The sequence below is a fragment of the Sus scrofa genome, chromosome 4 (genome assembly GCF_054392235.1).
Source record: "Sus scrofa isolate SSC_HxYL_T2T_F1_AM1 chromosome 4, Sscrofa_HxYL_maternal_Yorkshire_Landrace_v2.0, whole genome shotgun sequence".
NCBI classification, from domain to species: Eukaryota; Metazoa; Chordata; class Mammalia; order Artiodactyla; family Suidae; genus Sus; species Sus scrofa.
Window position 1 is genome coordinate 103682856 of NC_139386.1, and position 26830 is coordinate 103709685.

The window sequence follows — 26830 nt, forward strand, 5'->3', positions numbered from 1 at the left end:
ATAAATGACCTTGGTTGGGGCCAGAGAAAGGATGCTGCCTCGGTCTGTGCGCCTGGACTTGGGCTGTGTTGGGTGGGGGAGCTGGCAGTGGAGGAAGGGCAGGTGAAGGAGGGAAGGAAGGGAATGAAGGACGGAAATGCCAAGTGGATAGAGGTGGTAAACGACCAGGCTCGGGGGCATGGATGGCGGGGTGCTGCTGGCAGTTGCGCCGGGGTGGGGGGAAGGGGTGTTGAGTGATGGTGGGCACTTGTCCAGCAGCAGAATCCAGGGTGAGGAGAGGCGCGCAGAGAATCGGTTCAGGCAGTTCTAGGGTCTCTTACACCAGAGTGGGGCGGGATGGGGAGGGTCGCCGCAAATGCTGACAGGGGCGGTCTCTATTCCTGTGCGTGTGGAGGTCTCTCCCTGCGTCCCTGCCTCTCTTCTCAGCTGGCACCTTGATCTTTTCTCCTCAAAACTGTGGATGCTCCATCTTCCTAACCTAGGGTAGCATATAGGGAGGGGAGGTACAGCCTTGGCTGGCCTGGGGCGAGGTCTGAGGCTCAATCACCCAGCTGTAATGGGGAGGGGTGCTCCAGCGCCTCCCCCTCCTGGATGTTTTTATGAGTGACTGCTTCTTAACGACCTTGTCACCTAGGCTAGGGCGGGTTGGGGAATCTGGGTGGCCCTCAAAATCAGGGGCTTTGATGGGGTGCTTCGGGAACTACCCCCCATCCCCCCTTATCCAGGGCTGAGTGAATTGTCCTGAAGGTAAGCATTTGCTCAGAGTCTCCCCCCCTCCCCTCATCCTCTGCAGAAACTCTCCTGGGCATGTTTTCTCTGTCAGGTGAAGCCAGCCAACCTTAAAGGGCCCTGTAACCCTGAATCTTGTCTTCTTTAACCTCTACCTCTTCAAGTCCTGACTCCCTCCCACAGGCTTAGCCACCCTGTGCTGCTTTGGGGGCTAAAAATAGCACCACTTCCTCACCAGCCCAAAGAATTTGTCTTCTTTCTCTCCCTCCTGACCTCCTGGGCTTGTTGGCCCTGGGGAAGCTGGCTGTTGAGCCATCATAACCTGCTGTGGCTCTGGGGGCCTTCTCTACCCTTCCCAGACTCTCAGGGGTGAATAGTGTTAACTGACACAGGGCAGGACTCCTGGTGGGTCCATCTGCCTCCTTCGAGGTTTGGGGGGAGATCTTAGTTGGGAAAGACAGGAGAGAAAAGCAAATTGCATGCAGTAAGGGACTTCCACAGTTCCCTCTCTTTCACAGGGGGTGGTTTGGGCCCTGAACCACAAAGAAAAGAAGGTGATGTAAGGGTCACTGGTTCTGGTCATCCTGGTCCACTGCTCACATCTGACCTAAGGGGATAGGGCTCTGCTTGCCAATGCTTCTTTCTGAACTACATAGCATTTACTTACCCCCTTCTGCCAGGGATACTGTGTGTGTGAGTGTGTGTGTGTGTGTGTGTGGCCTTTAATGAAGGCCCTGGATGGGTGGGAGCAGAAGGAGGCAGGATATTTTTAGGGGAATAATCTCTGATCAGAATCTAGTCCTGCTTCCTCTGCTTCTATGAAGGAAGAGGGGGTTCTCATAGGCCTCCCTCTGGAGGATGTCTTTTGTGGAGGGGAAGCCCAAGGCCCCTTCATTCTACATCAGCCTCCTACGCAATGCAGTATTTATGGACTCCCTTTTCTTTGACTCCTGGAGGAGGAGCAGAAAGGATTAAGGGGAATTAGGAAGGGAGGCCATGGAGGAATGAGGTGCAACTATAGACCTTAGACCCCCATGTTGGAAAGGTATATGTTTGGCCAGTCATTTCCATTCCCACCCCCACCAGTGAAAAGGAGACCATGTATGACATCCTGAAGGAAGGTGGCAACAGCCAGTTGACCTCTTTCTTAGATTTTGATCTGCCCTTTTCTCCATAACCTCGGGTTCTGGGTGTCCCTTTTTATGAGTCTTCCACCATTTGTTTGGAGGACACTCTGGGCCCAGCTGCTAGAATCAGCTTGAACACAGACAGAGGGGTCTTGGGACTCTGTTTTGGGAGGGTAAAACTGCATCCAAGTGTAACTCCTTGCTTTGCCCTTGCCACTTCTTTCATTTTTCAATTTAATAGGAAGGAAGGCAACTAATAGAATATCTATTGTGAGATTAAAATTCTCACATCAACTCAGAGAAATAGAGATTACTATCCTCAATTTAAATATGAGGACTCTGGAATTCCCATTGTGGCTCAGCAGTAATGAACCCAACTAGGATCCATGATGTGGGTTCAATCCCTGGCCTTGCTCAGTGGGTTAAGTATATGGTATTGCTGTGAGTTCTGGTGTATGTTTCAGACGTGGCTTAGATCCCATATCGCTGTGGCTGTGGAATAGGCCAGTGGCTGCAGCTCCGATTGGACCCCTAGCCTGGGAACCTCCATATGCTGCAGGTGCGGCCCTTAAAAGCAAAAATAAATAAATAAATAAAAATAAAATAAAATGAAATAAAATAATAAATAAATACTTATAAAGATCCTGAAGCTTAGAGAATTTAAGTAACCTGCCCGAGATCAGTTAGTAAATAAATGGCAGAGCTGGGATTTCAATTTAGGTCATATAAACATCAGGTGTCTTGTTTGTTTGTTTGTTTGTTTTTTGTCTTTTTTAGGGCCGCACCCACGGCATATGGAGGTTCCCAGGCTAGGGGTCTAATCGGAGCTATAGCTGCCGGCCTACGCCACAGCTCACAGCAACACCTGATCCTTAACCCACTGAATGAGGCCAGGGATCGAACCCACGAACTCATGGTTCCTAGTCAGATTTGTTTCTGCTGCGTCACGACAGGAACTCCAACCATCATGCGTTCTGAATCAAACCAGCTTTCTCCTTGCCAGTGTCCCTTGCTGCTGCTTACCCTAAAGAGCATCCACAGGTGGCTTTTGTTCTGGGGTCTTGTGAGGGAGTAGAGGGCATCTCACTACAATATTATCACCACAAAGAGTAATAACTAATATTTATTCATCCATTTTTATGTGCCAGATACTAGGGTAAAAAGCTTATACAAATTATATCATTTAATCCTTACTTTCCCCTTCTTAAATAAGAAGAAGCTAAGGCTTGGAGGCTCAGAGACATGCCCATGGCCACTTAGCAAGTAAGTGCTAAAGAAGGAAGTCAAATCCAAGACTGACTCTGGAAGCTGGGCTTTCACCCACGGAGCTATGTCAGGAGAAGGCCCCTCCTTGTGAGGCCTATAAACATGGAACCTGAGGGCAGCGCTGTGGAAGCCCCATCTTCAGATGCCATCAGTGGGCTAAACACAACAGGTTGGAGGACTCAGTGTTCCTTTTGCACATTCTATCCAAGCTCTGCCCCCAGTAAGAAAGCCAGACAAGACTAGAGTAGGGAGTTCTGGTTTCTCCATTTCCTCTTTGTACTTGGCAGATTGGTGGGAAATCTGATCTGATCTTGAGGTGGGGCAAGGGATCAGGAGAAGGGCTCTGGGTAGGTGACTGTGACTTTGGAACGAAGCCCATGGGTCTAGTCTCCAAGGTCAAAGTCAGGGGGCTTTTACTGAATGGACCACAGTAGGCCCAGATAATCATCCCTTTTTCCTGAGTGGGGCTTGAGGCCAGGAGACCACCTCTGCACCACATGGCCCAGGTGGGGCTCTGGGTTGGCAGGAGCTCTATATTGATCTTCTTCAATGTCTTAGACCTCACAACCTTTTTTCCTTATTTTTTCTAGATCTCCAGAGGCTCCTGGAAGAGAAGTAGCAGCCTCTTCTGAGTTATTCTGGATCCCCAGCTTGCCTCCCCCTCCCCTGCACCTGGCTCCCCCTCCCCTTCCTGTGCCCCTGCTCTCCCTCTCCCTTCCCAATGCACCCAACTGAACTGGGTGTGGGCCAGAGCTCCTCTCCCTCCCTTCCCCTCCTAAACACTCACTGGCCAGGTCCTATTTTCCCCTATTCTGTGCACAAAGATACTTGAACACATTTCATCTAAGTAACTTGGGGAAGGGGGTCTTTCCAACTCCACGAGTCACTGAGCAAAATCTGAATAAGGAGTGGAGGAGATCCGGTGAAACATCCCCAAAGCCCCATCATGGAAGAGGGCTTCAGAGACCGGGCAGCTTTCATCCGTGGGGCCAAGGACATTGCCAAGGAAGTTAAGAAGCATGCAGCCAAGAAGGTGGTGAAGGGCCTGGACAGAGTCCAGGATGAATATTCCCGGAGATCCTACTCCCGCTTTGAGGAGGAGGAGGATGATGATGACTTCCCTGCCCCTGCTGATGGCTATTACCGAGGGGAAGGGGCCCAGGACGAGGAGGAAGGTGGCGCTTCTAGCGATGCCACTGAGGGCCATGATGAGGATGATGAGATCTATGAGGGGGAATATCAGGGCATCCCCCGAGCAGAGTCTGGGGGCAAAGGCGAGCGAATGGCAGATGGGGCACCCCTGGCTGGAGTGAGGGGAGGCTTGGGTGATGGAGAGGGCCCCCCTGGGGGGCGGGGAGAGGCACAGCGGCGGAAAGAACGGGAAGAACTAGCTCAGCAGTATGAAACTATCCTACGGGAGTGTGGCCATGGCCGCTTCCAGTGGACACTCTATTTCGTGCTTGGTCTGGCGCTGATGGCTGATGGTGTCGAGGTCTTTGTGGTGGGTTTCGTGCTGCCCAGTGCTGAGAAGGACATGTGCCTGTCTGACTCCAACAAAGGCATGCTGGGTAAGACACATTGAGGGGCACTCCAGCCCCATCCTGCCCGAAATTCTGGAGATGTTCCCATTCCCAAGAATTGTTCCTGTCCTCACCACTGGACTCCTGAGGACCCTGCTCCCAAGATGCCCCCAGAGGGCTCAGGGTTCCTCTATACACTGTCTCCCCAAACACACCCTCCTCTGGGGGTTGGTCATGATGAGGGTGCTTGTGCAAGAGGGGCTTGGGCAAGTGGTTGGGTGGTGGTCTGCTTAGTTCTGCAGGTGGCGGCCATGGTGGGATGGGTCCCCATTTAATGTTTTTTCAGAGGCTTCCCTCTTGTTATCCTGATCCTTTTCCCTTTAGAGGGAAATAAGAAGTCAGGATCCAAACTCCTTAGTTTAAATGAGGAGAGTCAGTGTGGGGTGGTGGGGAGAGGGAAAGAATCCTGGGCCTTCAGCCAGAAAAGCTGGTCACACTTGCTCTTGGTTAACCTTGGGGGTATTCAGGGGCTAGTGAGTGGTCTCTAATGGTCCTTCCTGATGGGGACCCAGAGGGAGGAAATCCATTGGATTCATTCAGAAATGATCAGATCTTGCTCTGCCACCAAGTTGCCGTGAGATCTTGGGCAGTTCCCTTCTCCCTGTGGCTTGGTCTGGGCATGGGTAAAACACAGGGTTTGGAGTAGATGACTTTTAAGATCAATTTCAACTCTGATTTTATGAAGGAACTAAGAAACAAGGTAGTTTTAGGACCAGAAGGAGCTGGAAGGCCTAAAGGATGGATTTGGTGTGTGGGATTTCCTGGGAAGATTAAAGGAATAGAGCCTCTTTCTCAGGGAACATAAATGACACATCCTGCTGCTTTGAAGGTGTCAAGACAGAGAGGATAGAGGGGACCCTTGGGAGGATCTGGGAATCTAGGCAGATCCATTCCTCATTGCAAGCAAGCCAGAGACGGGGGTGTCGTTTTTGTGAGAGTAAGACAGAAGTGAGAGTGAGCAAGAAGGAATGGGAGGGAAAGAAGGGAGAATTCCATGGCTCTCCCATGCCTGCAGCCCTGCCTTTGAACCCCTGGCCTGCAGAGATGGCCTTCTGTCTTTGCTCACTCAATTCATCTTCTCTCACTTGCTCTCATCTCCAAAAGTCCTTTGGATCCTCCAGACGTTCTGCAGCAGTTTCAGGTCATTTAATGCTCAGCAAGTAGTAGGACTGAAGTGTCTGCTAATACCCCTTCTGCCTCTGTTTCCCTCCTTCCAGGCCTCATTGTCTACCTGGGCATGATGGTGGGAGCCTTCCTCTGGGGAGGTCTGGCTGATCGTCTGGGACGAAGACAGTGTCTGCTCATCTCACTCTCAGTCAACAGCGTCTTCGCCTTTTTCTCATCTTTCGTCCAGGGTTATGGCACTTTCCTCTTCTGCCGCCTCCTCTCTGGGGTTGGGTGAGTGTCCACCTCCTAAGCCCCTGGAGGGCAGGATTGTGCCTCGGTCACTATTATATCTCTAGGGCCCAGCATAGTGCCAGGCACATCAGATGCACGTCACATATGTGTGAGTTGAATGAATGAATTCCTGTCTACTGCCTGTCCAGCATGCCAGTCCGTCTGGTTCACTCCTGAGTACTCTACCCTATCCCCTAATTCCATTCTGAGCCTGTCTCCGTGAAAGAGGCCTAGTGGGTCTCAGCCTCATCCCTGGGCACCTGTAGACCCTTGAGTTACCCCCTTCCTAGAGTTTACAGATTTCCTGCATTCAACAACAGACTTTGCTAATACCCACATATGCCAGAACGCTAAAGCCTGGACCCGCCCAACTCCTCCACTTCCTCAGCTACTTGCATGCACTCTCTGCCTCAACTCCAAGCTCTTTTCAGGCCTGCTCCCATATATGTGCCCTCAGACTCCTCTTTGCTTTTTTCTTTTGGGGATTTCCCCTCTTTTCCATAATTATCTTCCCTCCCTTCCAACTCTGTAGTCATTTTCAAGGTTCAGTGTTTTTTCCTTCCCATTCCCTAAGCGCTGCCTGCCTGTTTCCCTGAATTCCAAGGATGGGTGCTTGATGGCTGGTGGTGAGGGAGTCTCCTTAAAAAGTCCGAAAGATGAGAGGGACGTGGGGATCTAGAGCACTGGGGCAGGGGATGGGGAATATGGCCATTTTCCGATGCCGAATTCTTGCACTGCCCTCCAGGATTGGAGGCTCCATCCCTATCGTCTTCTCCTATTTCTCGGAGTTTCTGGCGCAGGAGAAACGCGGGGAGCATTTGAGCTGGCTCTGCATGTTTTGGATGATTGGTGGCGTGTACGCAGCTGCTATGGCCTGGGCCATCATCCCCCACTATGGTGAGCAGCCCCCAGGGAGTGCAACCCACACTCTCCCCCCTCTCCTGTGCTCCCTGTGGTGGGACCCTCCAGCCTCTGGCCTCTCTACTGATTCTGTGACTCTGTCCCTGCCAGGGTGGAGCTTTCAGATGGGGTCCGCTTACCAGTTCCACAGCTGGAGGGTCTTTGTCCTCGTCTGCGCCTTTCCTTCTGTCTTTGCCATTGGGGCTCTGACCACACAGCCTGAGAGCCCCCGTTTCTTCCTGGAGGTGAATGGGGTTAGGGTTGGGCTGCGACTGGGCTGGGGGTAGGGCAGCAGGGGCTCCTGTGTTCAGACACCCGCTGAGATTGGTTTGGTCCCATGTGGCTGCCTTCCTTACTCTCAGGGTCCAGGCTCTGGGGGACTCTATCTTGCTTCCTTTGTCTTGGAATGTCTCTTCAGAGGATTTCTGTGGGTGGAGAAACCAGGGGACCTGCTCAACCACAGGTGGCTTACCGTTTTGTAGGCAGCGGTCTTGGCCCTGGCCCTGATTTTACAGTTCAAGAGAAGATCCTGCTGCCTCCTCCTCCCGCTTCCAACTCTATCTTGGTCCAGCAGGGTTAGGATGCTGCCCCTTCTGTGACTACACTCTTGACTCCCCCCATTCCATCATCATTTCCCTTGTTTTCTGTTTTCTCTTCCATTGTACCAGGGGATCCCTAGGACCTGTGTTAGGACCCTGAACCCCCTCCCCGCCCCACATTCCTGCCCATATCTGATGATATCTTGCTATACTCCTGCTCTGGCTCTTTCAGAGTGGATGATGGATGTGCCCATAGGTCAGGGGTTGGTGGTAGGAGCCTTTTTGTGTCCTATGATTCCAGAAGGCACCTTGGAGGGAGGGGGTCTCTAACCTTGGGTCGGGAGGGGCTAACCTGGATGTGGGGGTTTTGTCTGTGGCTCTAGAATGGGAAGCATGATGAAGCCTGGATGGTGCTGAAGCAGGTTCATGATACCAACATGCGAGCCAAGGGGCATCCTGAGCGAGTCTTCTCGGTAAGTCACAGTCCTCCCCCTTGACCCTCCAAGCCCCTGCAGCCCAAGCCCCCACGTAGCCCCTCTCTGGACACTCCTCCCCCCCGGCCAATCCTCCACCTTCCTAGGCAACTCCAGCCACATTCTCCCTCAGTGAGATCTCTTGGGGTATCATATGTGCCCCTGCCTCCTATCTGGCTACTGTAGGAGAAACTGAGGTACCTGAAAGGGGTGGAAAATACAGGCTGTGTGACTGCTCATTCCTTCTCTTGATCCCAGGTAACCCACATTAAGACAATTCATCAAGAAGATGAGTTGATTGAGATCCAATCAGACACAGGGACCTGGTATCAGCGATGGGGGGTCCGGGCCTTGAGCCTGGGAGGGCAGGTAATGGGGGATGGTGGAGAGAGAGAAGGGAATGGGAGAGATGGAGAAGAAAGTGGGGCTTGAGCCTGGGTGTGGGTGTGATGCATGAACTGAAGGGAGGTGATAGGGCAGAAAACAGGGATCTGTAGATGCTAAAACTACTGCTAGCAGCCACTGTCTGACTTTGCTCTCTCCCACCTAGGTTTGGGGGAATTTTCTCTCCTGTTTTGGTCCAGAATATCGACGTATTACTCTGATGATGATGGGTGTGTGGTTCACCATGTCGTTCAGGTGAGGAGGTGTGGGGGCAGGTGGTCTGTGCTGGATGTGATGGTTTGTGGGTTGAGAGAGAGATGAAGAAAGTGGAAATGAAGGGACTGAATAATGAGGGAAGATGCTGTCTAGATCCCTGACCCTCCACCTGGCTCCTCTGCTTCACTGATCAATCCAACAAACTTATATTACAGGCTGAACAGTATTAAGTTTCTATTCTGTGCTGGATACTTGGCCGGGATGCAACAGATGTGGTCCCAGGCTTCACAGAGTTTACATTTTGGTCAGAGAGCTAGAGACAAAACTAGCTATAAAGCTGTGTGATGAGTGCCACGGTGGGGGAAGTGCTCCAGGAGCCCGTGAGTGGGCTTTCCAGCCCAGATCTAAGTGCTGAAGGATGAACAGGTATTAGACAGGCTGTGGGTGGGATGGGGAGACTATTTTAAACAGAGGGAAGAGCAAATGCCTGGCAGGCAATAAAGAGTGTGGTGAGGAGTTCCCGTCGTGGCGCAGCAGAAACGAATCTGACTAGGAACCATGAGGTTGTGGGTTCAATCCCTGGCCTCGCTCAGTGGGTTAGGGATCTGGCATTGCCCTGAGCTGTGGCGTAGGTTGCAGACAAGGCTCGGATCTGGCATTGCTGTGGCTGTGGCGCCGGCTGGCGGCAACAGCTCCAATTAGACCCCTAGCCTGGGAACCTCCAAATGCCGCGGGTGTGGCCCTAAAAAGACAAAAAATAAAATAAATTAAAAAAAAAAAAAGAGTGTAGTGAGAGGGTTGGAAGAAGCTAAAGTCCCCCAGAACCATAGCAGTTGGTGAAAGATGAGATGAGGTGAGAGATGAGGCTGGGGAGGCGAGCCTGGTTCATGGGCTGACTCCTCTATTCCCCTCCGCTTCTGGCTTGTGTGGTTCTAATCCTTGAACTCTGTCTGATTCCCTTGCCCTTGACTCGTCAGCTACTATGGCCTGACTGTCTGGTTTCCCGACATGATCCGCCATCTCCAAGCGGTAGACTACGCAGCCCGCACTAAAGTGTTCCCTGGGGAGCGTGTAGAGCATGTGACTTTTAACTTCACCCTGGAGAACCAGATCCACCGAGGGGGACAGTACTTCAATGACAAGTAGGACCTTTACACTTCACTCTTTCTGTCCCTTCTAGCCCTTGCCTCTTTTGTGGGTCTGGGGGTTCTGAGATAAGGTGTCTGGGGGCAAAGTCTGGTGGTTCTCCACACTGCTGCAGCTTCCCATTACTTCCCTAAGGGAGTGGGTGTGGAGGAGGGCATAGGGATGAGGGGGAAGTGCTCGCAGCATCCTGGCCTCACAGGTTCATCGGGCTGCGTCTGAAGTCAGTGTCCTTTGAGGACTCCCTGTTTGAGGAGTGTTATTTCGAGGACGTCACATCCAGCAACACTTTCTTCCGCAACTGCACCTTCATCAACACCGTGTTTTATAACACTGGTAAGCGTTCTATAACACCAGAGCGGCCAGTGGCTATCAGACCAAAGGGTTGGGTGGGCCTTGGTCTGAAGGGAGAAGGAACCTTCTTCATTCCCTAGTTCAGGGTCTCAAGCTGAGCTCTCTGGGGCCTTGGAGGTGATATGGGTCCTCTTAGCTACCACCTGACATCTGACAAAACATCTGACAAAAACATCAAGTTTCTTTGCCTTTGGCTGGAATTGAAACAACGCAGTGTGGTAATAATGCGCTTTTGAGGAGAGCAGAAATCATTCAAAACAGAGCCCTTGGGAAAAAGAAAAACAATAAAAGGGATATTTTGTGGAGAAAAAGGGAGCCAGTGCCTTAATCCATTTTTTCAACAGTGATTCTCAAACTATATGCACATGAGATGCTGGTTTTGTGAGCTAGACTGAGGTTCCCCACTTCTCAGTGGAGTAGTGGGTGAGCTTTCCCACCCTTCAGAAAAAAATAATGGATAGGACTTTAATGGTTTTTAATATTTTGCTCAGTAATTTTTCCTAAACTCGTGGCACTGTTACTGCTTATAGGCAGGCAGCTAGAGCAGACAAAAGGAATGAACAAGAAAGAAGCAGACACTGTTATTGAGAAAACTTAGGAACAGCCTGTCACAGTGTTTCACTTGACCACAGTCCTATGGTCACTCTGTGCTGTAAAGAGTCCTGGTTCCTATTGTGATGTTATTTGATGCTTTGCCATGAGTGCCCTGAATGGCTTTGAGCCGTCCCTGCTAAAGCCCACAAAGGCAGAGACCTGAGCATAAGCAGCGGCAGCCTCCCTCTCACATCTGCCATGACTGTCACCTTGGCCTTCCCCCCAGACCTGTTTGAGTACAAGTTTGTGAACAGCCGTCTGGTGAACAGCACATTCCTGCACAACAAGGAGGGCTGCCCACTGGACGTGACCGGGACAGGTGAAGGTGCCTACATGGTCTATTTCGTCAGCTTCTTGGGGACGCTGGCTGTGCTTCCTGGGAACATCGTGTCTGCCCTGCTCATGGACAAGATTGGCAGGCTCCGAATGCTTGGTAAGAGGGAGAGGCTGGGGGGTGATGTGTAAGAACTGATTGGGGGTGGCAGGGAGGGGAAGGCTGCCAACTGGCTTCTCACCGCAGCCTGTGGAAGAGCTTTTAGCCAGAGAAGGTTCTGTCTCTCATGTCTTCAGCTTAGGGGTGGCTGCAGGATGGGGTGGCGCCTGGCAGGGAAGTTCCTCTGGGGGCCGGAAGGAGGCAGAATAGCAAGTTAGGGGCACAGGCTTTGAGGTCATGGGTTTGGAATCTCAGCTCTACCACCTACCTTAGGCAAGTTACTGTACCTCTCTGAGCCCAGCTGTCTGCAACATGAGGGTGATGCTAGCACCTGTCTCATGAGGCTGACAGATTAGCAGTGAGCTTAAACCATCAAGTTGCTTGGTCCACGGCTGCTACTGAAGAAGTGGTTGGTACTGATGTTAATAAAAAGACAATCATGAGGGAGGTTGGGGATGAGTGAAAAGCTTTCCTTTGGGGTACCTTGGCAAAAGAGTCATCCTGGGCTCCCCTCAGTGCTGGTGGTTTTTGTCGTGGCCAGGCCCACACTGCTTTCTCCTTCCCTTGCTCCAGCTGGCTCCAGTGTGATGTCCTGCGTCTCCTGCTTCTTCCTGTCTTTTGGAAACAGCGAGTCAGCCATGATTGCTCTGCTCTGCCTTTTTGGGGGGGTCAGCATTGCATCCTGGAACGCGCTGGACGTGTTGACTGTTGAACTCTACCCCTCCGATAAGAGGTAGTTGGCGTGTGGTGGGGGCAGGGCAAAAAAAGGGGGAGGAAGGGGGCTGATTGGGAACGGCATCTTCAGGGGTAAGAGGGTACACATTCCCCATAAGTTTCTCCTCTAGAAGCTGGTAGCTTATGTATTTACCCCTTGAAGTCTTAACTGCGAACCTAATGCTTTGGTATCTTTTCCCCCTCGCCTCCCAACTTGTCCACATTCCCTGATGTGCACCCCTCATCTCTCTGATCTTTCCGTCCTTCCTCTCCCTCATGGACACTGCCTGCTGTCTCTCCACTTTCCCACCTCCCCACTCTTCCCCTTTAAACCCTCCCCTGCCTCTTCTTTGTCTCCCTCCTGGGCTGGGCCCCTCTGTGCTGCATGCTGTGCTGGGGAACTCCTGAGCAGGACCACCGCCTTCGGCTTCCTGAATGCCCTGTGTAAGCTGGCAGCTGTGCTGGGGATCAGCATCTTCACATCCTTTGTGGGAATCACCAAGGCTGCCCCCATCCTCTTTGCCTCAGCTGCCCTTGCCCTTGGTAGTTCTCTGGCCTTGAAGCTGCCTGAGACCCGGGGGCAGGTGCTGCAGTGAGGGAGTCTCTGGGGCTTCAGGGGTGGCAGGCACACTGTGATACCGACAACCCCTTCCTCCCCTTCCCTGCCCTGCCATCCTGGCCCCCAAAGCTCTCACCCCTCCTGCCCCCACCCCCCATGTCTGGTGTCTCAGCCATGTGTGTGTGTGTGTGTGTGTGTGTGCGCGCGCGCACGCACGTGTGTATGTGTGTGTATGCATATGTGTGCCCCATGGGCAGGGACTACAGGGAAGTCTCCTCCATTCTAGTTTTGGGGTCCAGCTCTACTCCCCTCCTCCTACTTCCCTCGACTTTGCACAAGAGAAGGCTTGGCCCCACCTTCTCCTCCAGTGTTAGTGAGCGGCCCTGGCTCTTCCCGGCTTCTGGGGCTCTAGAACAGGCTTCCTGCCTCCCCCCTCATTCCTTCTGCCTGGGTCCTAGTGAAACTATAGGCACGTGGTTATGTTGGGAGCTGGGGCTTGGTGTAGACCATGGACCAAAAGAATTTCTTACAGTTGGAAGGGCCTTTGGTGCCCTCTCACACCTGTTGGATGCTGGGGGAGTAGCAATAAACCTCAGCCCCCTGGCCTCCACTTCCCCTTCAGTCTGGGGTACAAGTAAGAAGCCTGAATACTATGATATTAGCTTTCTAATTCTTATTTATTTATATATTCTGAGGCAGCTCAGCAGGAGTGTGTGTGCGAATGTGTGTACACTTAGGTGTGCGTGTGTATGTGCCGTGGGGTAGGGGTGTCATTATATACAAACCTAAAATACTGTCCCAAAATACAAGCCACGAGTCATTTCAGTGGACTCACACGCAACCCTGCCTCCCATAGTACCTCCCCTAATCTTGTTTCTGTGCCAGGCCTGGATGGGAGGAGCCCTAGGCCGGGCTGGGATGAGAGTCCCACAGTCTAGGGAGATGGAGGTCACCTGACGAGGTCCACCTCTTCCCCTTCTCTCAAGAAGCACAGGCCTCCTCTTGAGTGAGAGGCTCTATCCACTATAGCACAGGCAGGATCAGCATAGCAGCCCTCCCACCCCCAACCTGTCCCTCACAGGTGGGGAAGCAGGGGAGGGAAAGGGACCAGGCATATGGTCAAACCAGCAGATCAAAAAGCACAAGGAGCTGGGGCAGGGGCAGGAAACGGGGGCCTTCCCAGCAATTCCTCTAAAGTGGGAAGAGGTTAGGCAGTAAGCCAGGGACCCCTAATGCAGGGACCAGAAGCCTCAGTTTCCCCATTTCACCCTTTCCACAGGATAAGCCCCTGAGGGTTAAGCTGCCCCTGCCCCACCCTACTCCATGTGGCTGCTTTCTTTGGTGCCCCTTTCCCCCCACTGTAGCTGTGATGTGTTGTAGTTTTTAGCTGTTTGTAAATGTTTAAAAAAAAAGTTAAAAGGAAAAAAGTGAAAACAACAACTACAAAAGAAAATCCAAATTCCCCCTCCTCATGCTGCGTCTGGTGTCCCCACCCTGTGGTCACTCCCATTTTGTAACACTGAACCAGGTGGTGACTGTTTAACTCTTTGGTGTCTGTGCTCAAAGGACTGCCTTCTCCTCCAGTGCCCAGTGTACGAGTGTGTGCCCTCTTTCCTCACCCTTCACTTACTGGACGCAGCTCTCTCACCTGCACCCCCCTGGAGGGGCCCACCCATCTCCCTTACCCTCCTGGGGAACCCTACACCCAACTCTGTTGATGTGAAAAACGAAATGAAAATATTGATGAAAAATAAAAAGGAAACAAATCCTTAAAATCCAAAATGTCTATGTGTGCTTCTTTGCCTCCATCTCTATCCAACTCTGTTCTGCATCATGAGATGGTCCTGGGAGGGGAAGACGGTGAGATGGAAAAACAACTCCTCTCCCTCCAAACTGAAGGCCAGAATAACATGATGCATCATATTTACTTCCTAGGTTGGTCTTTCTATTCTGACCTTTCTGCTTCTACAGATTGGGTGTCCTCTTAGTTTCCCAGAATTGAAAACTTGTGGTAATAACCTATAACTCAAAAGCAAAAAGAAAAAAAATACCCAAAACTAATAACCTGATTAAAAGATGGGCTAAGGACTTGTACAGACTTTTTTTCCAAAGAAGACATACAGTGGCCGATAGGTACTTATGAAAAAATGCTCAATGTTACTAATCATCAGGGAAGTGCAAATGAAAATCACAGTGAGATATCCCTTCACGCCTGTCAGGATAGCTATTATCAAAGAAACAAAAATGAACAAAAAGTGTTGGTAAAGATACGGAGAAATTGTAACCCTTGTACACTGATGCTGGGAATGCAAAATGGTGCAGCCACCCTGGTAAAGAATGTGAAGTTTCCTCAAAAAATTAAAACTAGAGAAGTTCCCTTGTGGCACAGTAGGTTAAGGATCTAGCATTGTCACTGCAGCAGCTTGGGTTGCTGCTGTGGCGTGAGTTTGATCCCTGGCCCAGGAAATTTTGTGTGCCTCAGGTGCAGCCAGAAAAAAAAAAAAAAAAAAAAAAACAACCAAAAAAACCTCCGCCAACCCCCCCTCCCAAAAAACAAACCCCCCAAACTAAAACTACCATGATTTAACAATCCTACTTCTGGGGATTTATCCAAAATAATTGAAATCAGGATCTTGGAGAGGTATTAGCACTGTCGTGTTCACTACAGCATTATTCACAGTAGCCAGGATGTGGAAATACCCTAAATGTCCAGTGACAGATGAATAGATAAAGAAAATATAGTATATACATACGAAGAAATACTGGTCAGCCTTGAAAAAGAAGGAAATTCTCCAATATCTGACAACATGGATAAGCCATGACAATATTTTACTAAAGTGAAATAAGCCGGTCACAGAAAGACAAATAACTGCTGCATGACTCCTCTCATATGAGTTATCTAAAATAGTCAAATTCATAGAATCAGAGTAGAATGTTGGTTGCCAGGGGTAGGGGGAGAAGAAAATAGAGAATTACCAGTCAAAGACAGGAAATTTCAATTAAGCAAGATAAGTAAGCTCTAGAGATTGCTATATGACCTCGTTCTTATAGTCAATGATAATATCATTGTACACTTACAGTTTTGTTAGGAAGGTGGATTTAACATTAAGAGTTTTTGCCACAATAATGGTTTTTTTATAAGGTCCACACCCAAGGCATATGGATATTCCTGGGCTAGGGGTTGAATTGGAGCTGCAGCTGCTGGTCTATGCCACAGCAATACCAGATCCAAGCCGCATCTATGACCTGTGACCTATGCCACAGCTTTCAGCAACGCCAGACCCTTAACTGAGCCAGGCTAGGAATCAAACCCTCATCCTCTTGGATACTATGTCAGGTTCTTAACCCAGTGAGCCACAATGGGAACTCCAAATATTTTTAAAAATAAATTTTAAGAAATCTAAAAACTCCAGATATGAGAACAAAAACTTAGAATAATATTTTTGAGAATAGAACCAACTTTCCTCAAATTATCTTGTGTCATTTAAAAATACAAATTCTAGATTCCATTCTCAACTTGGTGGAATCTGAATCCTTTTTTGGAAGAGAGACGACCTAGAATCCACATTTTAAACAAGCTCCCTTGGGAATTCACATCTGTGAGGAAACCTGAAAACCACTGCCTGGGGGGATACAACTGGCTCTCCTCTCGCTCTAGTCCATTTCTAGTCTAATCAAGTCTTTTGCTTATTTTTCTTTTCCTGTGGCATATGGAAGTTCCCAGGCCAGGGGCCAAATTGGAGCTGCAGCTGCTGGCCTTCTCCACAGCCACAGCAATGCCAAATTCAAGCTACATCTTTGACCTATGCTGTAGCTTGCTGCAACACTGGATCCTTAACCCACTGAGTGAGGCCAGGGATCGAACCCGCATCCTGAGAGACTTCATCAGGTCCTTAATGTGCTGAGCCACAGTGGGAAATCTATTTTCCATTTTTTTCTTTTCTTTTGTTAATGGGAACTCTCAAATTAACTCCTTCCTTTCCACTTCCACAGCTGACCACTAGGTCAGGGTTCCATCTTCACCACTGGTTGATTTCTGTGCCTCCAATCTCCTATGCCAACTCACTTATATATCACTGTCAGATCAATCTGCTCCCAAATGCTGTTTAGCATGCCTTTCCCTAAAACTCTGCAATGACTTCCTACTGTTCAACCAGATGCATCCTAAATTCCAGCCAGAAACAGTCCATACACCTTAATCAAGCTTTTTCTCTAGTACTTTCCATCTCCACATGAGATCATTACAAAGTTGCATATCTAGACACTACTTGAGTTCTCTTCAGAAATAAGACATTTGGAAGGCTCATATGAAAAAAGGCCACATAAAGTTTTTTCCATCTTCTATACTCATTTCCTAGGTTATCATCTTTTCACTGCTTTAGTGATAGTTAAAAAAAAAAAAATTTTTCCACAAAGAAATGTAATCCTTTTGGAAAAGAATAGGTTGTTAGAAAGCCAAACATTCCCCAAGTCTGAAGTTCAAATGCATCTATAGCTGCTGTCTTGTCACTCTCTGTCCAGTCCAGCTTCTATGCTTTTGCTTGGGCTCTTCCCCCTACCTGCAACAACTGTCCTCTCCTTTCTGGTTTAATGAATCCCTTCCTGACTATCCTAGGCCTCAAGTATCTTTCTCCTCCCAAGAACATCTGTAGCACTGACTCAAAAGGCCATTAATAACACAGCAATTCACTTCATACGATAATTTCTCTTTTAATGTACAGAATTATCTGCAACTCATAAGGTCTGGTGGTTCCTTAGTCACAATTTAACACAAAACATTTTCCTGAATGGTCCAGGCCAAGAGCTGTAGAGAGAGATTCTACTCTTTCCTTGGGTTAGCCTTGATGTGAAATGAATTGCTGTCTCCAGAGAATAAGTATATGCCAGTTGAATGGGGCCCAGGGTCCTCATCTCTTACAGATATTGAAGGGAAGAAGGCCCCAGTAGTTTATTCTCACCCAACCCATTTGGCTCCTCGTCCTCCCTCTCTCAAGACTCAGGGAGTTCCTCGAGTTTTCTTGCTCCCGCCCAGGCAAGGGGGGCTCGTGTCCAGTTGAGGGTTCTCTCTCCACTGGGCAGGGGTGCGCGCCTGTATGGCCAGGGCATGGACCGGCCCAGCCAGTTCTTCGGACAGCGCCGTGTGGACCAGCCGATGCCGTTGTAGGGGGCTCAATCCCTCGAAGCGAGAGCTCACCACAGCCACGCGGAAATGCGTCTCACTGCCTGGTGGGACTGCGTGGCCACCGCTCTCATTACGCAGCTCCAGCACCTCGGGGTTCAGGGCCTGTTCCAGCTTCATGCGAATGGCGGCCTCGACGGGACCGATGGTCCCTGCTCCCGTGCTGCTCCGGGACAGACAGACGCGCCCGGCCATGGAGAACAGGCGTCCGACCAGCTGCCCACTCAGCATCGGCTAAAGCAGAGACAAGGACAGGAGCAGTGAGGGGTCAGGGCCTCTCGCTTGGTGAGAGATCAGTCTCTCAACTATCCCAGCCCCGGCCTCGGCTCCAGCTGGGAGCCCGCCGCCCCGCGGGACAGTGAAACGGGAGCCACCGCCCCTTTCCTCAGTGTGACGTGGGGGAAATCTGGCCTCCCGCCTTGGGCAGCGAATGGGCGACTGTAGAGTACACAGGGCCAGAAGTGAGGCATGTTCTTTACTAAGGTGATTCGCAAAAAATAAGATGGAGGTTGCAAGAGTAGGGTATGTGCAACTCTGGGCTTTTGGTTGAGCAGTGTCTCTGTGTCCCCTCTGAACCCCAGGCTGGGCCCCTTCTACCTTGCACTCAGGCTTGAATACCGCAGTTCCGACTCCCGGAAGGAACGGCTGAGGGTCAGAGCCAAAAGCAAATCTCGCGTCCTGAGGCACGCTGGGAAATGCAGTCTCCGCTACGCGATACCCGGCAGGTGCTATTCGATGCCCCGAGGGCTTCTGGGAACTGTAGTCTCTACTTCGCCCGATTTGTGAGGTCGTCAGAGGTTGTGAACCCGAGGAATTGCAAAGAAAACGGAAATTCCTGAGCAATTGGGATTGAGATTTTTCAATTCATTTTATTTCCAATAGGTCTTGTAGATCAGCTAGCCCAACATCTTTATTTTCCATATATTGTGGAAATCTATTTCATTTATTGAATACATAATTATTTTGCATCGGACCAGTCCCGGAGGGTGGAGAGGTAAGACAGGCCCTGTCTGTCCTCGGGCAGTTGATGGAACACTGGAGAAGATGGACAAGTTAGCGGACAGTTGTAATGCCATGTGCCAAGGGCTGTAATAAGGCCAAGAACAGGATGCTAGAGCGGCATATTGTCGAGGCTTGGGGGAGCAGAGGAAACTTAGAGGAAGAGTTTAGAAGAGACACAAAACCCCATTCTCAATTCTTCATAGGGGGGTAGCTGCATGCGCAAAGGCCTAGAGGAGAAAGAACTTTGGTGGGATGGGGGTGAGGGTGGGGGTGGAGGTGTTCCTTTCGGTGTAGTTAGGTATGGTTGGACCCCACGGGGCCAAGATGATGGTGATGGGAAGCTGAGGGAGTGTGTAGGCCTGTGGGGGGAAGAGGCAGGAAATCATGCTGAGCCTTGTAGGCTTCCTGAGGTAGTTTTGCCTTTATCCTAGGAGCTGTGGAAGCCAGGGAAGGCTTTAAACAGGGAAGCTCCCGACGTGGCGCAGCGGAAACTAACCGACTAGGAACCATGAGGTTTCGGGTTCGATTCTTAGCCTCACTCAGTGGGTTAAAGATCTGGCGTTGCTGTGGCTGTGGTGTAGGCCGGCGGCTACAGCTCCGATTAGATCCCTAGACTGGGAACCTCCATATGCCGCAGGTGCAGCCCTAAAAAGACAAAAGACAAACAATAAATAAATAAATACAATAAAAACAGGGATACTAACAGGATAAGATTTTTCCCAGATGACATGTAATTTGTCAATTCAGTCTATATTTTAGATTTCTCCATACTTTTTTTTTTTTGACTGCATCAGAAATTCCCAGACTAGAGATGGAACCTGCCCCACAGCAGCTACCAGAGCCACAGTAGCGACAATGCTGGATCCTTAACCCACTGTGCCGCTAGGGAATTCCTCCAACTTCTAATTTTGAAAAATTTCAAACCTGCAGAAAAGTTGAATAGTATAAAGAAATATCATCTACCTTTCACCATTTTTTACATGTGTATATTATTATATGCTTGTACATATATACATTTATATTTAAGGGTTTTTTTGTTTTGTTTTGTTTTTGTTTTTTGCTACACCCTTGGCACCTGGAAGTTCCTGGGCCAGTTATCCAATCCATGCCACAGTAGCCACTCGAATGGTGGCTGCAATGATGCCAGATCCTTAACCTGCTGTACCATAAGAGAACTCCTAAGTTGTTTATGTGTATCTATATACTTAAAAATGTGTTTATATACTTTATTTGAAAATAAGTTGCAGATGGCATGACATTTCACCCCCAGGTACTCCAATACATATCTCCTAAGAACAAGGATATTCTTCTGTATATCAATATAAACACAATACCCTTATCGCACTTAAAAATTTTAACATAATGTCAACTGCAAGGTTGTACAATATGCACCCCATTTATCCTTTGCTTAGATTTACTGACAATGTTTTGCCAGACTTGCTTTTTAATCTCTCTTTGTGTGTATATAATAAAAATAAAAATTGTTATCATTTTTGCTGAACCATTTGAGAGTTGCAAAACTCTTTACATTTCATTGCTATATACTTTAGCATATATTGCCTAAGACAAGGATATTTTCCTACATACCCACAATACCATTACCACACCTAAAACATTTACTATTTATACAATTTTATTATCTAATATACAATTATCTAATAATACAGTTTTATTATCTAATTATTATCTAATTATTTTATTATCTATTATCTAATTATCTAATATACAAATATCCCCAGTTGTCTCATTAGTGTATTTTGTAACTATTTTTTCAAAAGCCAATCAAGGATCATGCATTGCACTTAGTCATCTTTAAATATGTATTTTGGGAGTTCCTGTTATGGCTCAGCAGTAATGAACCTGACTAGTATCCATGAGGACACAGGTTCGATCCATGACCTTGCTCAGTGGGTTAAGGATCCAGCGTTGCCATGAGCTGTGGTGTGGGTTGCAGACGTGACTTGGATCCAGCGTTGCTGTGGCTGTGGTGTAGGCTGGCAGCTACAACTCTGATTCAACTCCTAGCTTGGGAACTTCCATATGCTGCGGGTGTGGCCCTAAAAAGACAAAAATAAAATAAATATGTTCTTTGCAACAATCTCTGGCTGCAGTGTGGAGAATTGTAGAGGAGATAAGAGTGCAAGCAGGGAGACAATTGGGAGGTTAGTGTAGCAGTCTAGGTGGGAGATGATGATGACTTGGACCCAGGTGGTGGTGGCAGTGGTGGAGATGGAAAGAAATTGTGGCTACAAATATATATTAGGAGGGTAAAACCTACAGGATGTGGTAACAAGTTAGATATGGAGGGAAACTGTGAACGATAACTCAGGTTTGTGCAGCTGGTTGGATGGCATTTGTTCTCTAAGATATAGAATTTTGAAAGAAGATCAGGTTTGGAAGGGTGGGAAGGGGAAGATTAGGTGCCCACTTCTGTTTTGGACTTGAGTTGGAAGTGTCTTTCTGACATCCAAGAAGAGACGGCATGTTGGATACATGAGTCTATGTGTGTGTGTTTTTAGTTTTTAACTTTATCTTAAGTGCTTTCAGAGTTACAGAAATTAAAAAAATAGCACAAATGAATCTTGTGTATCCCTCACCTTGACAACCAGATTATCCAAATATTAACATTTTATCATGTTGGCTTTATTTCTTTTTATATATCTATATATGTAATTTTTTCTTGAACTGTTTAAGTTTCAGAGATAAAGCCCATTTACCTCTAACTACCTATGATGGTTAATTTTATTTGTCAGTGTGACTGGGCCACAGTGTGCCCAGATATCTGGTCAAACATTATTCTGGGTGATTCTGTGATGGTGTTTTTGGATAGACTGGAGTTTGTGCTATGGCACAGTGGGTGAAGAATCCAACTGCAGTGGCTCGGGTTGCTGTGGTTAGATCTTCTGCCTGGTGCACTGCATTAAAGGACCTGCAGCGGCAGCAGTGTAGATCTCAGGTGCGGCTTGGATTCACTTCCCTGATGAAGGAACTGTCCTATGTCCCATGTGCAGCCATAAAAATAAATAAATAAATACATAAACTGAGCAAAGCAGATTGCCTTCCCTATTGTGGCAGGGTCTCATCCAATCAATTTAAGACCTGAATAGAACAAAAAGGCTAACCCTCCCTGAAAGAGGGAGTTCTTTCTTGCCTGACTTTAACTGGGACATTGGCTTTTTTTCCTGCCTTCAGGATCGAACTGAAACACTGGCTCTTCCTGGGTCTCCAGCCTGCCAGCCTTTGGCTGGAACTACAGCCTTCATTCTCTTGGTTCTCAAGCCTTCAAACTTGAACTGAAACGACCATCAGCTCTCCAGCTTGCAGACTCAATCTGCAGATCTCAGGACCTGTCAGCCTCCATTATCATGGTGAGCCAATTCCTTATTCTTTCTCCCTCTCTCTCGTTTGCTCTTTCTTGCTCTCTCCATATATATCCTCTCTCCATATATATCTGTTTCTCTGAAGAACTCTAACATATATTTAGTAAACATATATTTGCTAACATATATTAATAATAAAAAAAACCCCAAAACAAAAAAGGACATTCTGTCACATAACCACAACATAATTGTCAAATTCTGGGAATTAACACCAATACAGTACTATAATCTACAGATCTTACTCAAAACTTGTGAATTGTCCCAGTAAATGTCCTTTGTATAAAATGAAAAAAAATTCTGGGTCAGTATCAAATCTAGGTTCATATGCTATATTCAATTGTTATGTATTTTTGGTTTTCATTAATTTGAAATCCTTTCTTACTCTTTGTCTTTCATGACTTTGACATATTTGAGGAGTACAGACCATTTAATTTGTTGACTATCCCTCAATTTGGGTTTATTTAATGTTTCCCTCTGATTCAGATTTAGGATATACATTTTTTGGCAGGAATACTGCAGAAGTGATATTGAGTCCTTCTCACTGAACCATATAGTGGCATGTACTTAGATTTATCCTATTGTTAGTGATAATTCTGAAAAATTGATTAAGGTGGTGTCTCGCAGGTTCCTCCATTGTAAGATTATTCTTTTTCCATTTGTGGTTTAGGAGATACTTTTAGTCTTTGTAATGTTCTGTTTCTCCTTAAGCTTTTGTCTACTAATTTTAGCATCTGAGAAGTATATCTGAAGCAAGAGTTACTGAAGATGAAATGAGGAGGGGATATATGGGGAAGTGGGTGAGGGGAGTGAAATCATCTGGGAAAAGGTATATAGTGAAAAAAGAATCAGATTTTCTATTAGAAAATCACTGGCTAGTGTGTGAAGAATATATCAGGGGAGTGGGGAGAATGGAAGTAAGGAGAAGAGTAGAAAAGCCTTTGTCAGTAGTCTGGTGACCGGTAGTCTGAGTGAAGGCAGGAGATGGGCTAGAGAGAAGTAAATGGATTAGCATGCTGTTAAGGAGATGGAATCTATAGGACTTGTTTTTGGTTAGGGCCTTGTAATTTGCTAATCCAGTGACAGTGGTGGTGATGTTAGGAGGCTGTAGTAGAGAAGGTCTTGCTGTCGAGGCGACATTTAAACTGAGATATGAATGACTAGCGAGAACTAACCATATGGAAAGAGAGATGTGGCCAGTGGGAATGTGTTCGCTACATTCCAGATGTGTTATGCCAAGCCCATTGTTGGCGTACTTGGGTGTTCAATAAAAATGTATGGGATGGAGTTCCCGTCGTGCTGCAGCAGAAATGAATCTGACTAGGAACCATGAGGTTTCAGGTTCGATCCCTGGCCTCACTCAGTGGGTCAAGGATCTGGAGTTGCCATGAGCTGTGGTGTAGGTCACAGACGCAGCTCCAATATGATATTGCTGCAGCTGTGGTGTAGGCCAGCAGCTGTAAACTGCAGCTCCGATTGGAACCCTAGCCTGGGAACCTCCTTGTGCCGTGGGTGTGTCCCTAAAAAAAAAAAAAAGTATTGGATGGATAAGTGAACTAGAGTATGAATAGAGAGGGCCAACATCATTATTATTCCCACTATTATTATTGCTGTTGCAAAAATAAATGAAAGCTTTGTAAATCGCAAGTTCCATAGGGCAAACTCAGTGTCTTTGTTTCTAAAAAAAACATTGTCATAACAATAGCTACTATTTAGTGAAGGTTTCTCATGGACAGATTGAGACTCTTAGAGGCTTTAAGCACTTAGAGATTATAGTGTAATTAAAAAACAATAAACACTAATCTGTAATGTGAGGATTAAGATACCCAACAAAGTGTCCTCTTGTGGTGCATCAGGTTAGGGATCTGGCACAGTCACCGAAATGGCTGGGGTCGCTGCTGTGGTGTGGGTTTGACCTCTGGCCTGGGAACTTCTGTATGCTGTGGGCATGGTCAAAAAAACAAAAACAAAAAAAGAATGCCCAAAAAAGTATTCATCCTTTTTCCTATGATGATTACCTCAGTATTTATTCATTAAAAAATTAATTTGTGCTTATTGATGTATACTTTACACACAAGAAATATACAATTCTTAAATGTACAGCTTACATTTACATGCGAGTACACCCATATCAAGACACAGAAAATTTCTAGCACCCAGAGGAGTCATTACCAGCCTGCTGCAGGTGATCATTCTAACCTTTATTTAGCACCATAGATTAGTGTTACCTGTTTTTTGAACTTCTTATAAATAGAATCACATAGTATGAATACATTTGTGTTTCTCTTTGCTCAACATTGTCTATGAGATTCATCCATGTGTGTGGCAGTAATTTGTTAATTTTTATTGCTGTGGGGTATTGCAGTATAGGAATATACTACATTCTTGTACATGCTTTTTGGATGTAAACATTTTGTCTGGTGTTTATCCAGGAGTGGAATTGCTAGGTCATAGGGTAAACACAGTGTTTATTTCTGAAATGGCAAATTCATTTGAAGAATTTTTGAGATATCCCTGCTTTGTTGGTGCCAGGTACTATTCTAAAGGGTTTACATGTCTAAACTTTTAAAATTCTTGCAACAAGTCCAGGAAGTAGCTGTTGTTATTACTCTTGATTTATCATTGAGGAAGCAGAGACCCTTAGAGGTTAGGCAGTTTGCTCATGGTCACAGATCTGGTAAAAAAAAAAAAAAAACCAAACAAACAACAACAAAAAAACCCATAGAGTCAGGCTGCAGAATTTGGACTCTTAACTGTTAAGCTATTCTGCCTCCTAATCCAGGATTTGGACCTCTCAGTTTCCAGGCTCTGTACATTTATTCTCATTTGTTGTCACAACTCTATTATGGTAGCGTGTATTTTTATTTAATTGTCAAACTTCTATTTTTTTTTTTTAAATGGCCACCATGGCATGTGGAAGTTCCCAGGCCAGGGATTGAGTTTGAGGGGCAGCTGTGACCTATGCCGCAGCTGTGGCAGTGCCGGATCCTTTAATCCACTGCACCAGGCCAGGGATGGAACCAGAACCTCCACAGCAACCAGAGCCACTGCAGTCAGATTCTCAACCCTCTCTGCTATAGTGGGAATGCCTGTTATAGCTTTTATAATATAAAAGACCACAGTCTACTGTTTATAGCTGGCATTTAGAGAGTGGTTTGTTGACTAAAGAGAAATATTTTAGAAAAAAGATCCTAATTCTATAAATATAGTTTTGGAGTTCCCATTGTGGCTTAGTGGGTTAAGAACCCAACTTAGCATCTGTGAGGCTGCAGGTTCGATTCCTGGACTCACTCAGTAGATTGCAGATGTGGCTTGGACTCAGCGTTGCTATGGCTGTGGCAAAGGCCAGCGGCTGCAGCTCTGATTCGACCCTGACCCTGGTAACTTCCATATGCTGCAGGTGAAAAAAAGGTACAGTTTTATTTATTTATGCAAAAACCACTTAATTACCCTATCAGGAGCCAGGTAGAAGGGATAAAGGTAAAGATGACATGGTCTCTCCTTTGAAGTGTTCACAGAAAGGATATGAGACCAAGGTCAAAGTAAAGGACGGAGTACTTAAATGCTATCTCCAGGATATGAACAAAGAGATGTAGGTGCACTGAGGCTGTGTGTGGGAATAGGGAAGCTTCATGAAAGAAGAAGTAATAACTGGCTGGAAGCTGGAAGGATGCAGAGGATTCTGCAGGTCAAGAGGAGGCTGAAGCATTCTAGCTGTATGTGCAATGGCAGGGAGCTCTGTAAAGGCCTTGCTCATCTCATGAATGATGAGCAGCTCAGTACAGAGGCGACTGGGGGTGGAGTTGAGGAGAGATGGGAAGAAAAGGGGAAGGGAGAGGAGTATGGTTGGAATATAGAATGGAACTAGAATGCAAACTAAATGTTTGATTAACTAGGCAGGAAGGACCTAGCAAGGAACTCAGTTGCCTTTGGTTAAAAACCCCAGAGGTGTTAAAGGAGCTAAGATCCAGCCTGTTTGTCTGTGATGGTGTACTACTTTTACAAATGGCTGGCTCCGTTTTATGTTTTAATAGCTCTAGTAAGAATGCTGGGAAAGGAGCTCTGGGGAGCAATAGATAGTAATTGAGCCTGATATAACCTGTATAGGATATTGGCCTATCTGGACTTATCTAAGAAGATTTTATAGCTGGATGGAGTCTAAACTATTAAATCTAATTCTGTCCCTCTCTCACGATCTCTCCCTCTCCCTCTCTGTAACAGAGGGAGAAACCTTGGCTGGGTAAGCTAAGTGACTTCATGAAGTCCATAGGCTCGTTAGCTAAGCAATGGGAGAGTGATGAAGAACAGACTGAGTCAGGAAAACCTTGGTTCTACTCATGTCCTTATAAGTGGCTCTGTGACCTTCAGCAAGTGCTTTAACTCCTCTGAGTCTCGGTTTCCTTATCTGTGATACAAACAATTACAGTTGGCCTTCTGTATCCACTGGTTCTGTATTTGAGGAGTCAATCAACCATGGATGGAAAATATTAAGAAAAAAAATCCAGAAAGTTCCAAAAAGCAAAACTTGAATTTGCCTTCACTGGCATAATATTTACATAGTATTTACATTGTATTTATAACTCTTGACACAACATTTACATTGTATTAGGTATTAGAGGTAATTTATCTGGGAGGGTTTGCTTATGTTACATGCAAACACTATACCATTTTATATACAGGACTTGAACATCCTCCAATTTTAGTATCGACTGGGGGTCCTCATTGGTACTAAGGTACAACTGTGTATCTACTTTGGGAGCTCACCTAGCATAGGGCTTATCTCATAATAAGGGTTCAATATACTCTCTTTTCCCTTCACCCTCCCTAACAGCACAGGGTCACTGTGATAGAAGTAAAAAAAAG

At 47.2% G+C, this 26830-nt stretch overlaps 2 protein-coding genes and 2 long non-coding RNA genes across 4 annotated transcripts in view; 2 read left to right on the forward strand and 2 right to left on the reverse strand.

Annotated features, from left to right (window-relative positions):
* Positions 1 to 11742, reverse strand: part of LOC146404091 (uncharacterized) — a 24686-nt gene extending 12944 nt beyond the window's left edge. The window contains exon 1 of the long non-coding RNA XR_014844250.1: positions 11620 to 11742. This is a non-coding gene — a long non-coding RNA (uncharacterized LOC146404091). The remainder of the gene's footprint in view (positions 1 to 11619) is intronic.
* SV2A (synaptic vesicle glycoprotein 2A) overlaps positions 1 to 14191 on the forward strand; it is a 14790-nt gene extending 599 nt beyond the window's left edge. Inside the window, exons 2-13 of the mRNA XM_001926762.5 lie at positions 3713 to 4690; positions 5920 to 6100; positions 6846 to 6997; positions 7112 to 7245; positions 7923 to 8012; positions 8271 to 8381; positions 8563 to 8651; positions 9590 to 9754; positions 9958 to 10091; positions 10930 to 11136; positions 11710 to 11869; positions 12263 to 14191. Coding sequence (XP_001926797.1) covers positions 4069 to 4690; positions 5920 to 6100; positions 6846 to 6997; positions 7112 to 7245; positions 7923 to 8012; positions 8271 to 8381; positions 8563 to 8651; positions 9590 to 9754; positions 9958 to 10091; positions 10930 to 11136; positions 11710 to 11869; positions 12263 to 12446 — 2229 coding nt within the window. The 5' untranslated portion in view covers positions 3713 to 4068 and the 3' untranslated portion in view covers positions 12447 to 14191. The remainder of the gene's footprint in view (positions 1 to 3712; positions 4691 to 5919; positions 6101 to 6845; positions 6998 to 7111; positions 7246 to 7922; positions 8013 to 8270; positions 8382 to 8562; positions 8652 to 9589; positions 9755 to 9957; positions 10092 to 10929; positions 11137 to 11709; positions 11870 to 12262) is intronic.
* Positions 14192 to 17096: 2905 nt separating this feature from the next.
* On the reverse strand, positions 17097 to 18275 carry BOLA1 (bolA family member 1). Its single transcript, NM_001243396.1, has 2 exons — positions 18186 to 18275; positions 17097 to 17822 (listed from the first exon to the last, which is right to left on the reverse strand). Exon 2 carries the CDS (start codon positions 17817 to 17819, stop codon positions 17406 to 17408), a length of 414 nt encoding a protein of 137 aa, NP_001230325.1. The 5' UTR covers positions 17820 to 17822; positions 18186 to 18275; the 3' UTR covers positions 17097 to 17405.
* Positions 18276 to 21822: 3547 nt separating this feature from the next.
* The window catches only part of LOC110260327 (uncharacterized), a 55170-nt gene continuing 50162 nt past the window's right edge, over positions 21823 to 26830 (forward strand). The window contains exon 1 of the long non-coding RNA XR_014844243.1: positions 21823 to 21958. This is a non-coding gene — a long non-coding RNA (uncharacterized LOC110260327). The remainder of the gene's footprint in view (positions 21959 to 26830) is intronic.